The sequence below is a fragment of the Stigmatopora argus genome, chromosome 7, assembly GCF_051989625.1.
Source record: "Stigmatopora argus isolate UIUO_Sarg chromosome 7, RoL_Sarg_1.0, whole genome shotgun sequence".
In the NCBI taxonomy this organism is placed as follows: domain Eukaryota; kingdom Metazoa; phylum Chordata; class Actinopteri; order Syngnathiformes; family Syngnathidae; genus Stigmatopora; species Stigmatopora argus.
This window is the reverse complement of record NC_135393.1, coordinates 2,039,841-2,060,862: the sequence shown is the minus strand read 5'-3', so window position 1 is coordinate 2,060,862 and position 21,022 is coordinate 2,039,841. Positions and strand designations below refer to the sequence as shown.

The 21,022-nt window shown below is 42.3% G+C and overlaps 1 protein-coding gene across 3 annotated transcripts in view; it reads left to right on the top strand.

Moving 5' to 3' along the window:
• smc3 (structural maintenance of chromosomes 3) overlaps positions 1-9,984 on the top strand; it is a 116,705-nt gene extending 106,721 nt beyond the window's left edge. For all 3 annotated transcript variants that reach the window (XM_077606376.1, XM_077606374.1, XM_077606373.1), the window contains 5 exons: positions 5,099-5,311; positions 5,382-5,570; positions 8,537-8,714; positions 8,793-8,899; positions 9,566-9,984. In XM_077606376.1, the coding sequence (XP_077462502.1) occupies positions 5,099-5,311; positions 5,382-5,570; positions 8,537-8,714; positions 8,793-8,899; positions 9,566-9,637 (759 nt within the window). In that variant the 3' untranslated portion in view covers positions 9,638-9,984. The remainder of the gene's footprint in view (positions 1-5,098; positions 5,312-5,381; positions 5,571-8,536; positions 8,715-8,792; positions 8,900-9,565) is intronic.
• Positions 9,985-21,022: the final 11,038 nt, after the last annotated feature.

The window sequence follows — 21,022 nt, the reverse complement described above, 5'->3', positions numbered from 1 at the left end:
GCGTACCACACGGTGATGCCGTATGCCAGGATGCTCTCCACAGTGGCTTTATAGAAGGTTACCAGAAGCTTAGTGTCCAAGTTGTTCCTCCTGAGTACCCTCAGGAAATGGAGTCGTTTCTGGGCCTTCTTCACTACTGCCGTGGTGTTTGTGGACCAGGAGAGCTTGTCCGTGACGTGGACCCCCAGGAATTTAAAGGACTGGACCCTGTCTACACGAACTCCATTTATGAGGAGTGGGGCCAGATCTGTGCTCTGTTTGCGGAAGTCCAGGATTCTTTCTTTAGTTTTTGTGTTGTTCAGTGTGAGGTTGTAGATCAAGCACCACGAAGACAGTTTGTTGACCTTGTCTCTATAGGCCGCCTCATCCCCTTCTGAGATGAGTCCGACCACAGTGGTGTCATCAGCAAATTTGATGATGTAGTTAGACTGGTGGGTTGGTGTACAGTCATAAGTGTACAGAAGAGGACTCCGTACACAGCCTTGAGGGGAGCCAGTGCTCAGTGTAATGGAGGAAGAAAGGTGGGAACCAAGTCTAACAGTTTGTGGTCGGTTGGTTAGGAAGTTCTTTATCCAACAGCAGATGGAGGAGGATAGTCCAAGGTGGGAGTTTGTCAGTCAGAATGTCCGGTTTCATGGTGTTGGAGGCTGAGCTATAGTCAATGAAAAGCATCGTCACGTAATTCCCATGGTGTTCCAGCTGGCTCAATGCTGTATGTAGAGCAATGGTGATAGCATCCTCAGTGGACCTGTTAGCTCTATAAGCAAACTGGTGAGGGTCAACTGAGGGAGAGATTGTATTCCTGATATGGCGGGCTATCAACTACTCCGTCTGGGCCAGCAGCCTTCCTGGTGTTCACAGACCGCATTACCAGTCTCACTTCCTGTTGCCGGAACGTCAGTGTATTGCTGCAGGGTGGTGGTGGGGGTGTTGAGACTGGGTCTGATTTGTCAGTCTCAAAGCGGGCAAAGAAACGGTTCAATTCCTCCGCTAGTGAGGCATCTGCGTTAACAGACATATTATTGTTATTGTAGTTGGTAATATGTCGTATTCCTTCTGTGAAGTGCTCCTCAATTTTCTTAGTATATGCTGCCTTGGCCTTTTTAATGCCTCTTTTCAGCTCAGCTCTGGCAGCTCTATATTTTATCTTGTCCCCTGATCTAAAGGCGGTGTTACGGCATTGGATGAGTGCCTGTGTCTCATTGGTCATCCAGGGTTTTTGGTTAGGAAAAACCCGTATTCGTTTATCTATAGTGGCGTTGTCAATGCAGTTTTTTATGTAAGAAAGTACAGAGTCCGTGTAGTCCTGGAGGTTGTCGTGTACAAAAAGTTCCCAGTTGGTGCGGGAAAAACAGTCCTGCAGCTGATAGAGTGCGTCCTCGGGCCAAGTTTTTATTATCTTTATTTGTGGCGTTGTTTGCCTCCGGAGTGGAGTGTAAGCGGGGGTGAGAGATAGGCAGAGGTGATTTGATCTAGCTAGGTGAGAGAGGGAAGTGGCTTTATAAGCATGTTTGATGTTAGAATAGACATGGTCAAGAGTTTTGTCTCCTCTAGTATTACAATTTACCTATTGAATAAACTTAGGTAAAACAGTCTTTAAACATGCCTTGTTGAAATCACCAGCGACAATAAAAACTCCATCGGGGTGGTCAAGCTGTTGTTTGTTTACAGCCGTTAGCAGGAGGTTAAGTGCCGTGTTAACGTTAGCATTCGGAGGTATATAGATAGCCGTTACTATGACGACCGTTAGCTCTCTCGGTAAATAATAGGGCCTACACCGTATTGCCAATAACTCTAAATCCGGAGAACAGTGAGTGTCAATGATCCTACTGTCACAACACCATTCATTATGTATAAACATGCACAGTCCTTTGCTTTTGCCTGTTAATTCTTTTGAACGGTCGTTCCGAAAAAGCGTTCGGCTAGCTAGCGATACCGCAGCGTCGGGGATATGCGGGTGTAGCCACGTTTCTGTGATGAAAATAATATTACAGTTTCTAACAAAGCTGTTGGTAGCAATTCGAAGTTCCAACTCATCCATTTTGTGGGTGATGGATCGGGTGTTGGTCAAAAAGATACTAGGAAGCGGTGCTCAGTGTGGTTGTTGTTTCAGCTTAGCAGCAAGGCCCGCCTGGCATCCACGCTTCTGTGTTCTGTCCCTTCGCCGCCTTCGACGTGCTTTGGGTGGGCTGGCTAGCCACGGAGATCCCGGAGAGTTTGTTGTGAAATCGGATGTATCGCATATCCTTCCGATAGTGATTAAATCCTGGCGACTGTAAGATAACGAACGACACCAAACTGGAGAGCATAAAGCCGCTGCGTCAGTGCGCGCCGCCATCTTGCAAAAAGCCATCAAAAGTAATCAGTAAGAGTTGAACTTGTAACATGGCCAGGACCAAAGAGCTGTCCAGAGACACCAGAGACAAAACTGTACACCTCCACTAGGGTGGAAAAAGCTACAGAGAAATTGACTAGCAGCTTGGTGAAAAAAGCTCCACTGTTGGAGCTATCATTTGAAAATCGAAGAAGCTAAACATGATGGTCAGTCTCAATCGGAGTGGAGCTCCATGTAAGATATCATCTTGTGGGTTCTCAATGAGTCTAAGAAAGGTGACAATTCAGCCCAGAACTACACAAAAGGACTTGGTCAATGACCTGAAAAGAGCTGGAACCACTGACTGTTGGAAATGCACAACATGCTTTGAAACCATGTATGGCACAAAAAGTTCCCCTGCTTAAACCAGCACGTTAAGGTCCATTTTAAGTTTGCAATGATTTTTGGGATAATACAAAAGAGGTCTTTTGTGGTCAGATGAGACCAAAACTTTTTGTTCATAATTCCACTACCCAACAGTGTTTGAAGGAAGAGGAATGATGAGTACCATCCCAAGAAAGAACACCATGCCTACTGTGAAAGCATGCTTTGGTGGTGTTTTTTTTGCACAGGAGACAGGACTACTCCACCTTATTAAGGAGAGGATGACCGTGGCCATATGAAGAAATAGTTGTAAGATCGGGCCGAAAAAAATCCAGCCCAACCCCAAATTAACTTGATTTGCAGGCCCGAGGCCGAAGCAAACAAGAAATTTCATATTTTATTTGTGAGGACTTGGGAGGGGTGATTTATGGTAACAAATTAAAGCCTGTTTTTTGTACCGAAATCTAAGTTAAACAAGACTGTACAAACATTTACATCTTTTATATGACAATTTAAATGTTTGACGATCGTCACTTTTGTCAGTACAGCTGTTTATATGCCTGCTCAGTATCGATATGCCAGTCTTTTTGCTCTCGTATGAAAGCAAAGCGCCACATTGACTACATTCAGTGAAACCAACGCAAGTTTCTCTAGCATATTCAACAATCAATATGAAGCTTTTCCACTCCTCTTACCGGTGCTTGTTTGTCTTATCAGTTCTCCTGTCTTGAGTTTATCCTTAACTTCTTGCTCCTCCATATTGGGGATACCAGGTCAAAATAGATGCAGACTTGTGGAGGGGAAGATTATTAAGAGGGCGGCGTTCACGTGACGTGCGCAGAGAATCCTCTGGCTCTGCGGCTCCAAATTATTTATTTTATAACAAGTATTCCTTAGTTTAGTATCCATATATCGTTTTAGTATACATTTTATATATATATATATATATGTATGTACAGGGGTACCTCGTCATACGACCGCTCGTCATACAAAATGCTCGTCTTACGGGGGAAATTTCGATCGAATAATTCGCCCGTTATGCGGTCAAAATTTCGTGATGCGACCAAGCCAGGTCTTTTTTGCATATCTTTCGTGTATAACAATATTTACGAGCACGGAACGAATAATTCAAACGAGTTCCTCCTCGGACCAGGAAACGCACAACGCGCATGCAAAAAGAAGGCTTTCTGGGTAATGAAGTATACTCCTGCACACAACACCCATACCTTTCTCAGAATAAAACTTCATTACCCACAATCAATACGTGGGAAGCTCAGCTATGTCATTTCCTGTTATTCTTTCTTAGGAAAGTTACCGCAATCGTTCCTTAAAGACTATTTCTCGTTGGCAAGTGGTCGTGCTTTATCCTATTGTGAGGACATTTGTGTGCATCATTTTGGGAATATTTTGAAGGCAATACAACAGCAAACAGTCCATCGATAGCGAACGTGAGGGCAGAGGCGTGGCAAACAGCTAACCCGGCCAGAACGAAGGTAAAAAAAAATGAAAACAAAATTAGAATTCAGTTTTGTGTAAAGTTAGATTAAACGTATGTTTGAGTGTCTGTATATATTAATCCAAGTTAATTTAAATTTGTTTGTTCCGTTTACGAGTGCGTTGTCGTGGAAAAAAAACGAACCCCACGCCCCCAAACGTCTCTGTCTCCTGTTGGCGAAATCTGCCCAATTTTAGTTAGATTAAACACATTTTATTACTATTAAACCACTAGTTATGTGTTACTTTGTTAATAGATGGTGAATTAGAAGAAATAAAACATTTTTTCCAATCCAATATCCTGTTTTTGGTGTTTTTTCGGAGGGCTGGAACGAATTAATTTGTTTTCCATTCATTTGAATGGAAAACGTCCGCTCGAGTTACGAGAATCTCGTCATACGAGCTCAGTTCCGGAACGGATTAAGCTCGTATCTCGAGGTACCACTGTATATGCATATGTATATATTTATATGTATATTTATATTTATTTTAAAAGTCAGCGAGAGAGACGACACATCGTTTTAGTATCCTTTTTTTTCAGCGAGGGAGAAGCCTGACCCGAACCCGAAGTGATGATTGACATTTTAGGACCTAATTGGGGGAACTTGCAATATAGCAGGGTGTTCAAATACTTATACTACTTGAACTCACTGTATGTATAAAATCAATAGGCATCTTAAGCAGGTTTTCTTTCTTAAGTTTGTGTCAGCTGATTATTAACATTGATCAAAAATTAAAAAAAAGATTGTTTTTTTCAATCTTATCTCTCTATTTTGAACTGCCCAGCCCTTTACTCAAATCATAATTTGCTCCTATTAAATTCAAATTTAAAAATGTATAGATTAACAATTACACTGTAGGACATCAGTAATAGGATAACATGTATTCTATTCTTTCTCGGGCCAGTTATTTCGTAAACTGGAGCAGTGCAACACAGAACTGAAGAAGTACAGTCACGTAAACAAGAAGGCATTGGATCAGTTTGTCAACTTTTCTGAGCAAAAAGAGAAACTGATCAAGCGTCAAGATGAACTCGAACGAGGTTACAAGTCTATCATGGAACTCATGAATGTCCTGGAGCTGCGCAAGTATGAAGCCATCCAGCTCACGTTCAAACAGGTGCTCTGCACTTTTTGGTGGAATTTCTTTGCATATTAGTCACTTAACCCTTAACTTGTCTCTCGACTAGGTATCAAAGAATTTCAGCGAAGTGTTCCAGAAGCTGGTGCCGGGAGGCAAAGCTACGTTGGTGATGAAGAAGGGAGACGCTGAAGGCAGTCAGTCCCAGGATGAAGAAGGCGGCGTAGACAGCGAAAGGGGTTCCAGCTCACAGAGCAGCGTACCCTCCGTGGATCAATTTACTGGAGTGGGGATCAGGGTAAGAAGTTCCATATTAATTTATATCATTCAACTGTGTGTAATCTTTTCAGTCCTCAAAAATTTTATTACTTTTTTTTTTTTAACTATTTTTTTTTATTGCCGTATTTTCACGACAGGGCGCCTTATAATCCAGTGCGCTTTATATATGCACCAATACTAAAATTGTTATCACGATAAAATAAATCAGTCGATAGGGTACACCATCCTCTGCAGCTCTCACAACTATGGCAAGCAGCCCCCGACTCTACTATTTTCCCCCTTGAAAAAGTACTGCGCAGTGACTGCTGGGATATATAGTTCTTTTGTCAATACACCCAGTATGACGGCGAGCACACTAATTTGGTGCTCGCCGTAATTCCGGCTGGATTTACAAAAGAAATCCTGACGCTAGATGTTTGCGTCAACAGAGGATTCAAAGCTAGACTGCGAACTACCGTATTTTCACGACTATACGGCGCATCACATTTTAAGCCGCAGTGTCAATAACGAATGCTATTTCTGTATTTGACGCACACAAAGGACGCACCGTTAACAAAGACGCAGCCAGGCATGGCAAAACATACACTAGCTTAAACATACACGCTACACCCACAAGCTAAAAACACGTTTTTAAAAAGGCAACGGAAGCAAAACTGAGTTCGGTTGTACTTTATTTAGCCATTTTACAATGTACTCAAGTCATCGTCACCGACAAATCCATCAAAGTCCTCATTTTCTGTGTCCGAATGGAACAATTGTCCAAATGCGTCATCGAAAACGCCGGGTCCCCTCTCTTCGTTCTCAGAGTCACCGTCATTGCCATGTGGCTCCACAGAAATGATGCCGGCTTTGGCAAAAGCTCGAACAATCGTGCAAGCAGACACGTTCGCCCAGGCGGCCACAATCCATTCGCAAATCGTAGCGTAACTAGCTGCCTTCCACTCTTCGTGAAGCTGTGTTTGCCAGCTACCATCCACTGTTCCCATGCCACTCGCAACTTTGCTTTGAAAGCCCGGTTGATGCCGATGTCCAGAGGTTGGAGTTCTTTAGTCAAGCCTCCGGGAATGACGGCAAGCTCTGAGTTCATTTTCGTGACTTGGTTTTTCACCGCTGATGTGAGATGAGCATGCATGGAGTCGCAAATCAAAAGTGACGGTGAGCCGTGAAAAAAGCCATCCGGTCGCTTGACATACGCCTCACGTAGCCATAATCTCATGTTGCGGTTCGATATTCATCCATATATTTTATATATATATATATATACATATACATACATATATATATATATATATATACAGACGCTCCCCTACTTACGAACGCAATTGGTTCCCAGCGATTGTTCATAAGTTGAATTTGTTTGTAAGTTGATTCAGTGCTATATTTTGTATTATAATTTATGTTTAAGGCCGATATAAGTATATTGAAGGTTTATATAAGTGCATTTGTATGTTTAAGGCTTGTATAAGTAACACGCATTGGTTTGTACTGAAAAAAAAACATTTAATAAAATGGAGAGAATATGTACAGTACTGTAGAGAGAGAGAGAGATTTATGTATTAGAAACTGGCCAAAAGAAGCGACCTAATGATGATTGCACAGTTTTCTTCTTTTTTTTCATCATAAATGATGCGGTAGCACTGTATGGCATCATTCAATTGATTTGCAAACTTTGTGCAACGTTCAATATTTGGGTCCTGCTGCTCGGTCTTTCTGTTTATAAATGGTACTGACGGTCGAACGATTCAATGCCCGTGAAACGCTCACCACTCTCACGCGCATCAAGCTTCGTTATTATTGCCACTCGTTTCAAATGAAATGGCTTGCCTCTTCCTTGCAACTCCCTCAATAGAAGCCTTTAGCTTTTTACCAACCATATTCAATATTGGATGCATGAGATATTTAATGATACAAATGAAAAAGGTTCTTTGCACACTGGAGATACATTCACGCACTTACGCATTGCAACGAAGAAGAAGGTAGATGCTGGGTGAGCTGAGCTCGGACAGCGCCAGGCGTCGGTATTAGCGGCGGAAAGAAGTACTACTCCGATAAAGGCGCGAAATACAAAATTGGACTTGCGAACATTTTTGGACTTAAACGCAATTTGCAGACATGTTCGTATGTACCGTTGTTCGTAAGTTGAATGTTCGTAAGTAGGGGAGCGTCTGTACATATATATATACATATATATACATATATATACATATATATATATATATATATATATATATATATATATATATACATATATATACATATATATACATATATATACATATATATACATATATATACATATATATACATATATATACATGTATACACGTATACACGTATACACATATACACATATACACATATACACATATATACATATATACATATATACATATATACATATATATATATATATATATAGGATTTCTTAGCCGGAATGACGGCGAGCACCAAATTAGTGTGTTCGCCGTCATACTGGGTGTATTGACAAAAGAACTATATATCCCCGCAGTCACTACGCACCGGAAATAGAGTCTAGGGATATATATATATATATATATATATATATATATTTTTTATTATTATTATTATTATTTTTTTTTTATTTATTTTTTTTTTTTTATTCCCAGAAAAAAATCTGCGATGTAGTGGAGCCGCGAAAGTTGAATTGCGAAATGGCAAGGGATTTTGATTTACCACAAATATCTTTATTAGCCAAATAAGCACGCATCAACAAGCCAGGTCGTGTTCTCAATCTGATGCAGTGGCCTGTCACACGAGGGAGCCACCACAAAAATTCCCACTCATGTTCGCTGAAAACTTTTTAAAAAAATCAAAAAGTGTACTTAATTCACAAATAAGTCTTCTTAAAAGCCCCTCAGAACAATTGATCGCATTTGTCTAGAAGCTTTGTTGTAGTATACTAAGGCAGTGGCTAGTATGAGAGTAACTCAATTATTTGTGTGTTTTGTTCTGTGTGCTGTACAGGTCTCATTCACAGGAAAGCAGGGTGAAATGAGAGAAATGCAGCAGCTGTCTGGAGGTCAAAAGTCGCTGGTGGCACTCGCGCTGATCTTTGCCATCCAAAAGTGTGACCCTGCCCCTTTCTACCTTTTTGACGAGATTGACCAGGCCTTAGACGCACAGCACAGGAAGGCTGTCTCAGGTAATTGGCCCCTCATTTCAAAAAAATACTGAAACCCTCTTACCATGCATTTACGTCTTTGTTGCTTACCCAATGAAGACATGATTGTTGAGTTGGCGGGCCATGCTCAGTTCATCACTACAACCTTCAGACCTGAGCTACTGGAGTCTGCTGATAAGTTTTATGGAGTCAAATTCAGAAACAAGGTGAGTAGGGATTCCGTGGACCCTTAAAACCTTGAATTAGATTTGTCTAAATAAATCTCAGGCAGCGGGTCTATAGCATTTATTACTTCTCACTAAGTTTGGTGCTTAAGGGCTCCAGTCTTTCTTTGGTCTGGACTTGGTTGTAGCTTCAGTTACAGGTGAAAGCCTAATTGAAAAAAAGAGAAAGAAATGCATCTTTCACCATTTCAAAGGTATAGTGTTGTAGGAAGAATGTTTTGCTTTTTAAAATTTACTTAAAATACAAACATTTAACCTAATATACAGTCGTATGAAAGGTTTGGGGCACCCCTGATTATTTGCAAGATTTTCCTTTGTTGCACACTTTAAATCCTATGAACTTCATTTCACTTCTCAAATATCACTGTTTGTCTGCTATATTTAACTGAATTGAATTTGCTCATCCGAACAACCAATGATTTATGAAGGCAAACCTTGAAAATGATCAGGGCTGCCCTAACCTTTTCATACGACTGTAAGAGCGCCCTATGCTGCAAATAGTAATGGGAGCACGTTCTGCGTTTTGTCGTTAAATTGTTATAGAGTAGGAAGTGTGATTTGTGTGAGAAATATTTTTTAAACAAAAGTTTCAATATAGATATTTTTAACAAGTGAAATGCCTCATATTTTTTGCATCTTTTTTTCTAGGTGAGTCACATTGATGTGATCACAGCAGAGCAGGCCAAAGACTTTGTGGAGGACGACACTACCCACGGTTAAATAAATGGTTGACTCTCTGTTTCTTTTGTATTGTGTTCTTAAGGTTCAAGGTACACTGTTGCCTGGTATTTCTAATTGGAGATGACTGACTTTCTGTTAATATTTAGCGGTGTATGTACAGCAGAAAAGCCCCAAATTCTCTGTGTGACATCAAACGTTCAAAGCCAGTGAGAATTTCCTTGTCAGCATATAAACATTAACGTGATTATTTGAAGTCAGCATCGTTTCTCTGATGCAAAGTTAGACCTTTTTTTAATTCCTCATTGAATATTTTGTCAGGATTCTTCTGTTAGTAAGACTGTTTTTTCTACCCCTTTTATATGTAATAAAAAGATGTTGAAAAAACACCAATCTCCACTCCTCTCTCTACCTATATATGGAATGGACAGCTTTACTGAAAATAAATAGAGAAAAAAAAAGTTTACTCCCTTTCAAAGGTAGAGGAATAAGAGGTTTGGGGGGGGAGGCTCACATTGAAAGCAATATACACTAATCCCTCGTTTTTTTGCGAATAATGTAGACCAGACATGGCCGTGATAATTGAAAAATCGCGAAATAGGATCACCCCTATTATTATTGCATACCATACTACATATTACTGTACCACAAGGAGAGACACTGATGCCATATATGCAGTTTGTGAAGGCGTTTGTGATCGAGGCTTTCCGGTTGCTCATCCAGTATACAGGCAGCAAGGTATGTTTAGTTGTATTAAGTTCATCATTTTGTGGCCATGTCTGTTGTACATTATCCACGATATTCGAGGGATTACTGTACTCGCCTGACTATGCGTGGCACCCACTTCCAAAAACTTGTTGCTGTCGGGCAACCCTGCTCGCCACTGGCATGCACCACCGGATCACAGGCTGGTGATGTGCCGCTGGATGGCCGGATGGCGACGCTTGCCGGCGATGTGGGCCGGTGGTCCAGCAGCGCATGCCGCCCAGGTAATTAAACTTCCACATCGCTCCTCCGCGCTGTCTAACCGTCAATTAGTCACCCAGGGAGCTCTATTTTCGGATAAGTGCAACGATGTCAGCCCACTGCCCGGACTTAAATGGAATCTCAACTTCCACCGTGGTGTCCGGCCATCCTCGCTGGCCAAAGTGCTCTATTTTTGGACAACGCCAATGACGTCTGCCGTAACGTCGCCCCGGAGCTTGCAGTTTTGCACATCACACATTTCTGGGACATCCCACCATCAGATCTGCTACCACGAAGCTCCCGGAGAATGCTGATCGAGCTCTATTTTGGCTTAGGACCACTGCGTCCGCCATAACGTTTTCTGGGGTTTGCAACTCAGAAAAAAAAATCCCCCTTCGCCAATGCTCTCTGCTGTCCAATTCGCCGAGCAAGTTCTTTTTTCAAATAAGCGCCACGGAGTAAGGTCACAGGGATTGCCTTTCTGATAAAATCCACCATCACGGGGTCTCCGAAAGCTCTTATTTTCGGATTTAAATGATGGCCATTGCCCCCCATTTTTTCCCTCAGTGCTCAGTTGAGTGACAGACCTCTTTCATCCTCTATTGTATTTATTAGTGGCAAGCGGAAGACAGGAGTGGCTTCGGTTTGCGAGTTTCAGCGTGGATTTTCACATTTTTATGAACTTTTTTTTTCAGAAAAATATCTGCAATGTCGTGAAGCCGCAAAGTGAAGAATGATCACAGTACCTATATGTAGACCTGGGCGCTAAAACGGGAAATCTCATCAAATATGCCAATAATAATAGTGAAACCTCAAGTTGCTACATTTAAACTGCAATTATACCACAGGAACACCACACAGAACAGGGGCGCTGATGCAACGTGAATGCTCTGTACAGACGCTCCCCTACTTAAGAACATACGACTTACGAACAACGGTACATACGAACATGTCTGCAAATTGCGTTTATGTCGAAAAATGTTCGTAAGTTCGATTTTGTATTGCGCGCCTTTTTCCGAGTAGTGCTTCTTTCCGCCGCTAATACCGACGCCTGGCGCTGTGAGCGCTCAGCTCACCCAGCATCCACCTTCCTCTGCCCAGTTCATGGCAGTGCGTAAGTTGCGTAAATTGCGTAAGTTGCGTAAATTGCGTAAGTGCGTGACGTATCTCCAGTGCGCAAAGAACCTTTTTCATTTTTATCATGAAATATCTTGTGCAGCCATTATTCAATATGGTTGGTGAAAAGCGAAAGGCTTCTAGTGAGGGAGGTGCAAGGAAGAGGCAAGCCACTTCATTTGAAACGAGTGGCACTAATAACGAAGCTTGATGCGCGTGAGAGTGGTGAGCATTGCACGGGCATACAACTTGAATCGTTCGACCGTCAGAACCATTTATAAACAGAAAGATCGAGCAGCAGGACCCAAATATTGAACGTTGCACAAAGTTTGCAAATCAATTTAATGATGTCATACAGTGCTACCGCATCATTTATGATGAAAAAAAGAAGAAAACTGCAATTGTCGTTAGATCGCTTCTTTCGGCCAGTTTCTAATACATAAATCTCTCTCTATACAGTACTGTACATATTCTCTCCATTTTATTAAATGTTTTTTAGTACAAACCAATGTGTGTTACTTATACAAGCCTTAAACATACAAATGCAATTATATAAACCTTCAATATACTTATATAGGCCTTAAACATAAATTATAATACAAAATATAGCACTCAATCAACTTACAAACAAATTCAACTTATGAACAATCGCTCGGAACCTAACTCGTTCGTAAGTAGGGGAGCATCTGTACAGACTTTAGGTAGACCAAACAGCTATATCTAGCATAGCAATAGAGCGCTAACACAGAGCATGAACGCAAAAGGACTACCGTTTTTTTTTCTCGCATATAAGCTGTATTTTTCGCGCAAAAAAATGAGTGAATCCAGGGTACGGCTTATATGCGCATAAATTAGATTTGACATCCACAAAACTGCAAGGCGACAAAGACAAAACGCCATCACACAAGAGAATGCGGCTGATACGGTAATTTATTTCAAAATAAAGAAAACAAACAGATACAACGCTAAACAAAATTAATTTTGACGTCAATGAATGAAATTCAAGTGAAAAAAAAATAAAACGCACTCACTCACTTGTGCCTGCCACTGCTCGCTCAGGGTGTCGCCATCTTACCGTAGTTAAACGTGCTCTGACTGGCCAGACGTGAGTGACTTGATACATGTGTTCCTAGTTTACCATGTCAGCACATCCCATCGGAAGGTATTGCGGTCGATTATTAAAATATCCGCCTTAATACCTGCATAAAGTGCATCTCATGCTATTATTGCACCCAGAGACTTGGTGAACACTAGACCGCTAAGGACACACTTCCTCGTTGTACTGCTCATGTTACTTACTTTTTGAATTTGTCTAAATGCAGGCAACATCCTTTTGGAACATTTGTGATTATGAAATAAAAAAATTCTGCATTGATTTTTTTCTTTTTATTTCTTGTTCGAAAGTGACAACTATTACAGTAATATGAACCATCGAAAGAATCGAGAAATTTTGACATTAGAACAGATATGGCTACCACAACATCTTAAACTTCTGGTAAGAAAATTGTAATTTCTGTCATTAAAAAGCATCAGGATCACGATGATTTTTCTTAAGATTTTCCCTTCAAAGTAACACATTTGTACTCCCTATAAAAACCATGAATATGGATGCGAAAATTGTGACTGGGGGAGCGTCTTATAGAGAGAAATTGTAAAATTCAACGATTTAAGGCAATTTGAAGGGTACGGCTTATACGCGGGGGGACCTTAAATGCGAGAAATTATGGTACTTTTTAAAATCATATTTTATATTCTTAGTTTTTTAAAGTAAGGTACATACATTCATTATTTTATAATAAGGAAAGTAATTTATTTACTTCACAGAAGTTTGAAGTTTCAAATTTTAAAGGGAAAAAGATGTGATAGTAATTGTGATATTATCGATGTTAACTGTTTTTTTTCGTTTTCATGATAACAATTTTTGTGACCGCCCCGGTCTCGCTGTATGTATTTTAAGAGCCACCTGATGGTATAGTGGTTCGCAGCGAACCCCGCTACTTTGATGAGGATAAGTGGCGTTAAAAATCAATGAAAGTCAAGTTGTCTTTTGCAAGAAAAAAAGACGCTTCCCTGTCTTCCGCTAACCACTTAGAAAATGTCGGAAGACGGGAGTCACTCAACTCAGCACCAAAAAGGAAAAATGGCCGTCACTTTTATCCAAAAATAGAGCTTTCTGAGCGCACTCGACGGCCGGGAGCCTCGGTGAGGGTGGAATTTTTTCAGAAATGTGAGCACCGGGGGACCTTAAAGCGGACGCATGGCTGTTAAGCGAAAATAGAGCTAGCTCAGCGGAGTGAACGGCCGTGGGCCTCGGACTTGCAGAGTTGATTTCCCAGAAATGTTTCAAAGTGCAAGTTCGGGGTGACATTACGGCCGAAGCCGTCGCCTTTGTCCAAAAATAGAGCCCTTTGAGCGGCTAAGATGCCTGGATGAGTAAAGTGGAAGTTGAGTTTTCATTTAAGTCCGGGCAGCGGGCTGACGCCGTTGCTCTTATCCGAAAATAGAGCTCTTTGATTGATAGCTGAACGGTAAGGAGGAGCGAAGTGGAAGTTTAATTTCCCCCAAACAATGATGGCAATAAAGAGGAAGAATGTGGTCTTTGTACTTTCAGAAATCGCAAGAAATTTTCAATATTGCATCCAGTTTGCAACAACGGGTCCTGAAGATTGCCACATGGTCATAGCAAAGGAATCTGACAATCATCTTAACAGTTTCATGTCCTTGTACAAAAGCACATTCGTACCAAACAGAAAAACAGCAGTCACAACTCCCAATCAACATCAACATCTTCCTTCTGCGCTGAAAACCTCTCGCAAAATTTCATCGATGATCCAATGCCTCTCGAATCTGACGAGAAACACTCACTAAAGATCCCAATGACCTGTTCTTTTTTAAAATTTAAATTTAGCAGAGAGGAACTATTTTCACTGTGTGTACAGTATTTAAAGTATTTACAATTGGTGTGTTTCCTCCGAGTACTCCAGTTTCCTCCCACATTCCAAAAACATGCTTGGTAGGCTGATTGGACACTCTAAATTGCCCCTAGGTATGGGTGTGAGAGTGGAAGGTGTCCCGCGCCTCTGGCCCGGAGTCAGCTGGGATAGGCTCCAGCAACCCCCGCGACCCTAATGTGGTTCAGAAAATGAGATGAGATTATATTTAGATATTAAAACATTCGTCTTTTCATATGCTTATAGCTGTAATATTTAATAAATACAATTCTTGATAATTGTACTTGTGTACTCCGTGAATAGGCACAAAAACATGGAGTAAGCTGTGTTTTATATCCCATGCAAATTTGTAAATAAAGATGCGGACGTGTTAAGTACCCTGTAATATATTGATAATGATAGTTGCCTCGGGTTATGAAAGTGTGTTTAACCACGCCACATGGAGCCTTGGGGTAGCACAGCGTAACCCGGACGTAGTAGTGTTGTGTGTCCGGTTTGTGTGTGTGTGTGTTGTTGAAGAGTGTCAATAAAGAGCTACACGTGTTTTACCCTGGCTCCGCCGTCTATTACTGTTATGGATATATTAACAGTTATATAACCTGCAAAGTTATTACAGTGGCGACGAGGATGGGATCCCTTTCCAGCGGTAGGGATTAAAAGTTTCGGACGAGGAGATTAAGGCGTTACAAGGAGGTAACGTGACTTTGCAGACTAGCATTAGCACGAGTGCTAAGCTAACGGCGGCGCTGCATCATGGCCAGATTGCTGGGAAATCTCGGCGAATACGAGGCACTTAAAGAAGATTTTGAATCTTATTTGGAACGTTTTGAGCAATGGATGATCATCAACGAAGTGGAGGAAGGTAAAAAAACCAACGTGTTCCTGTCTATAATAGGTGCAGAGGCCTACGGACTGTTGAAGGGCCTTTGCATACCAGAGAAGCCTAGTAGCCTCTCATATGAGGTGCTAAGTGGAAGATTAGCATCTCATTACAACCCGAAACCGCTGGTGATCGCGGAGCGATTCAAGTTTCAAAAGAGGAATCAGAGAGAGAACCAGTCTGTGTCGGATTATATCGTGGCGTTGAAGCAGCTATCCAGCCACTGCGAATTTGGTCTTCATTTGGACGAAGCAATGAGAGACAGATTTGTTGTGGATTGAGAGTGGAAGCTATTCAGAGAAGATTACTCACGGAGCAAGATCTAACATTTAAAAAAACATGTGAACTGTCGTTGTCCATGGAGATGGCATCAAAGAGTACGTTGGAGTTCGCTAGCAAAATGGAAGAACCTGCCACATTAAATAAGATTGACCAGGAAAAGACAAGCAAAAGTGCGTGGAAATACCAACCAGCCACCAGCGATTGGAAAAGTAAAACCACAAGTGGAAAATTCAGACCACAGAGAAGAGAAAATCATCAACCCTGTTACAGATGTGGACTAAGCAACCACGCCGCTCATGAATGCAGGTATAAAGGAGAGACATGTTACAAGTGTTCAAAAGTAGGACACATAGCAAGGATGTGTAAAACTAAAAATTGGCAAGGACACACACAGTATGTAAAAGGAAATCAAAATGAGACAACAGGAAGTGCGGATGATGAACTGTGGGAGTCATATCGCTTGAATGCCGTGTATCCCACAAATGCTGTCTGGAATTGGAAGAAGGAAATGACAGTACAGGTCATAGTAGAAGGAACTCCTCTAGAGATGCAACTGGACACAGGGGCGGCGGTAACACTTGTTTCGGAAATTGTGTATAAGAAGCATCTCTCTCATCTGCCTTTGGAAGTAAGTAAAGTGCAGCTGTCAACTTTTTCCGGAGAGAACATTCCTTTGATGGGACAAGTGACGGCCAAGGTAAAATATGGGACCCAGGGTGGGGAGTTACCATTAGTGATCGTAAAAGGTGACAGACCAGCCCTACTTGGCCGTAACTGGCTCCAAAACTTCAAACTGGACTGGGCACGCATCTTCTCAGTTATACCAGCAAGGGGCGGTAAAGACGCAGATGTGGATACAGTGTTGCAGAGACACAAAGCAGTGTTTGCTGAGGAGTTGGGCACTATTCGAAATTTTAAGGCCAACATTACAGTAAAGCCAAATACCAAACCGATCTTCAGGAAGGCCAGACCAGTGCCATATGCATTAAAGAATGCAGTTGAGACTGAGTTAAATCGCCTAGAGAAAGCTGGCATTATCTCAAAGAAAGAACATAGTCAGTGGGCGGCGCCCATAGTAGTGGTACCCAAAGCAGACAAGTCAATTCGTATCTGTGGAGACTATAAGGTCACAGTAAATCAAAGTGTGGAAGAGGAGACCTATCCACTACCAAACGTTGAAGACCTTTTTGCCACCCTAGCTGGAGGCATTCTTTTCAGCAAGTTAGACTTGTCACAGGCTTACCAACAGCTGGAGTTAGGAAAAGACTCAGAAAAGTATTTGACAATAAATACTCACAAAGGACTGTATGTGTATCATAGACTTTCATACGGAGTGTCCAGTGCTCCTTCCATATTTCAGAATGTGATGGACCAGATACTCCAAGGCTTGGAGCATGTCACCTGTTTTTTAGACGACATTTTGGTCACAGGAAAGACAAGAGCTGAACACCTGAGGAATCTGGAGGAGGTACTGAGCCGCCTGGAGAGCTACGGGGTAAGAGTGAAAAGAGCAAAATGTGATTTCATGCAGGAGAAAGTAGAATACCTGGGGCATCTGATAGATAAGGAGGGACTGCACCCCACTGCGACAAAAGTGGCAGCCATCGTTAATGCACCCCAGCCTACAAACGTCACAGAGCTACGGTCTTTTCTAGGACTATTAAACTATTATGGTCGGTTCATGAAAGACCTGTCGACGGTGCTGCAGCCGCTACATCAACTACTGAAGAAGTAAGTTGATTGGCAATGGACTACTAAATGTGCAGCAGCATTCAAAGATGCAAAAGAACAGTTAGTAAAAAGCTCAGTAGTAGTGCACTATGACACCAAGAAACCCCTGAGATTAGCTTCCGATGCATCCCCTTATGGAATCGGGGCTGTCATATCTCACATAATGGAAAATGGAGATGAGAAACCGATCGCATTTGCATCGCGTACATTGACAGAGGCAGAAAGCAAATATAGTCAGATAGAGAAAGAGGCTTTGGCCATAATTTTTGGCGTGACTAAATTTCATAAATATTTATATGGCCGAAAGTTCAGTTTAATAACTGACCACAAGCCCCTTGCTATTTTGGGACCCAAGTCTGAAATTCCCACTTTAGCTGCTCTGCGAATGCAGCGCTGGGCGCTGAGACTTATGGCTTATGACTACAGTATAGGGTACAGCACGTCAGCAGAAAATGCCAATGCAGATGCGTTATCTAGACTGCCGGGGAAGGAAAAGGATAACACAGCGGAGGAAAACAGCATCTTCTATTTCTCAGTAGTAGATGAGCTTCCCGTGCAAGCTACAGAGATTGCACAGAGCACTCTCAGGGACCCAGTCCTATGCAAAGTAGTGGAGCTGACTCGGTCTGGATGGCCAAGTCAAAACAAGGACGAGAGACTGAAACCATACTTTTTCAGGAAAAATGAACTGTCGGTGGAACAAGGTTGCATATTGTGGGTAATTCGAGTTATCATTCCACCAGCACACCGAGAGCGACTACTGCATGATCTTCACCTAGGACACCCGGGAGGGTGCAGGATGAAGGCCTTGGCCAGGAGCTATTTGTGGTGGCCGCAGTTGGACAGTGACATAGAACATACAGTACAACAATGTGACGCCTGTCAGAGTGTGAGGAAACTACCTGCAACCACACCTCTACACGTCTGGAAATGGCCGACTAGAGTTTGGCAGAGAATACATATTGACTTTGCAGAGAAAGACCAACACCACTTTTTAGTACTAGTGGACAGTCATTCAAAATGGCTGGAGGTCATCGCCATGGCAACAACCACAGCAACCAAAATGATTGAGGCGATGCGGAATATTTTTGCTTCCTACGGGCTTCCTGAGGAGATTGTTTCTGACAACGGACCTCAATTCACTTCGCAGGAGTACAAGACATTCCTGCTGAGCAACGGAATAAAACAAACTTTGGTACCAGCTTACCATCCCGCTTCCAATGGAGCGGCAGAGCGAGCAGTTCAGAGAGTGAAAGCATCACTGCTGAAACAAGTACTCGAGGAGAAGAAACAAAAGGTCACAATAACTATGCAGCACAGGCTAGCTAACTTCCTGATAGCATACAGGAGTACACCGCACACTGTTACAGGATGTGCACCAGCGGAACTGTTTTTAAAACGTCAAATCAGGACCAGGTTCAGCTTACTGAAACCAGATCTCGCTCGAGTGGTGGAAGCAAAACAAGAGAAGCAGAAACACTATCATGATAGAACCACCTCCAAGCTGAGACATCTGTCTGAGGGTGACTCAGTTCTGATCCGGAATTTCCGTGGAGTGGACAAAAGGAACAGTGGAAAAGAGACTCGGACCAGTCACCTACCTGGTGTGGAATGGTGTGAGCCGACGCTCGATCCACATTGATCATCTGCTGTACAACCAACCGTCCAGACCAGAGACATTGGAGCTTCCGGATGAGCAGCTGGACATCACAAACAAGTACCCTGTGGTGGTTCACGCAGATGTGGGGGGAAAGGCACACATGGAGCAGTAGGTGGTAGCCCGTACTCACCTGAAGAGACACGTGTAACATCTTCGCCAGGCTCAGTGGCCTGTGACAAGACAGTTACACCTGACAACCGAGCAGTCAGTTCCCCAGAGGTGTGTGGGCGCAGGTACCCAGTGAGAGATAGAGCACCTCCGAAGCGACTGAATTTGTGATCGGTCAGTTGTGAGGAACGTCGTTCCTAAAATAAAAGAGTTCCTGTTCATACAAAAATGTGAAAAGAGTTCCTGAGATTGAAATGTCAAAGACTGGAATATTGAGTCTAATGGTTGTGTTAGCAGTAATAATTTAGTTACAAGTTGAGAAGTAAAATTATAAAAAGTTAATGAGGCAAAGATAATTGTTGGAGTTGAGTGCTAAGTCTAAATAGGAACTTCATAGTTAAAGGGGGAGGAGTGTAATATATTGATAATGATAGTTGCCTTGGGTTATGGAAGTGTGTTTAACCACGCCACCTGGAGCCGTGGGGTAGCACAGCGTAACCCGGACGTAGTAGTGTTGTGTGTCCGGTTTGTTGGTGTGTGTGTGTGTTGTTGAAGAGTGGCAATAAAGAGCTACACGTGTTTTACCCTGGCTCCGCCGTCTATTGCTGTTATGGATATATTAACAGTTATATAAACTGCAAAGTTATTACAGTCTCCATATGGTTTCAATGGTTCAAACGTTTCAATTGAGACTAAACCTTCTTACAAAGGGTTAAAACAAATGACCAGATGAGGGAAACTGCGATCGGATATAAAATCTCCCTCAATCACCATTCTTTGGGGAAAGTGTTTTTACAAAAGAAAAAAGTGTCCTGCTTGTAAAGAAAAGGAAAAATATTGAAACGGTGTCTATCCTATTACAGAAGCAGTGAATGAAAAGTCAATTTTTCCACTGTGCTAACTTTACCTGTTTGAACATAGCAGGCATGGTCTGAATCTGGGTGCGGTAGATGACACATGGTGTGCCCATTGTCCAAGATTAACGGTCTCACTGATTCCACGTTTTCGCTTATGGTGGTGAAGTGGGGCAAATAAATTATATAACTCCTGTAAAAAAAGACCCAGGACTATGTGCTTTGGTTTCACTGTTTTTACCAGTATCTGTTTTAGAGTGGAGGAGATACAATTGGCGGCTCGGAATTTCGGTGCGGCGACTGGCCTCTCTCGACGACGTTGAGCCTCATCGAGTGATGGCGATCCGACTTATGGGTTGGTTACGCCAAATTGCAGCATGAGTCTATTTTTCTTTGGGTTACGCCAAATAAAAATATGAATAGGATGAACAACATCCATTACAATGTCCAAAAAAAGAAATTGGATTTGCAATGAAGGAACAGCTGGCAGCCACCAGTCTCATGACTTTCCAGGACCGCGAAGCGGTTGATATGCTTCTGACGGTTGATGTGCTCTTGAGGGAGCAGGGGGCGTATGCAATGTTTGAAAATGTTGCACTCAACAACACGTCCCCCAATGGGTCCCTAACCTGGGCCGTTGAAGGCCTGCTGACCCTGAACCGGAAACGAAGAGGCACTCTGGAGTGGAACGATCCACCTTCTGGCAGACTGGTGGGATAAGGCCTTCGCCAAATGTAAAAAATTGGCCTTCCCTGAGGTGATATCAATAGCTGTTTTGGCTAATACTTTGACAATGTGTGGATATTGTCTTATCCCCTGCTACGCTTTTTGCAAGACCGACTTAGGGTTGATACAGTAGCTCTAACAAATTCCGAATTA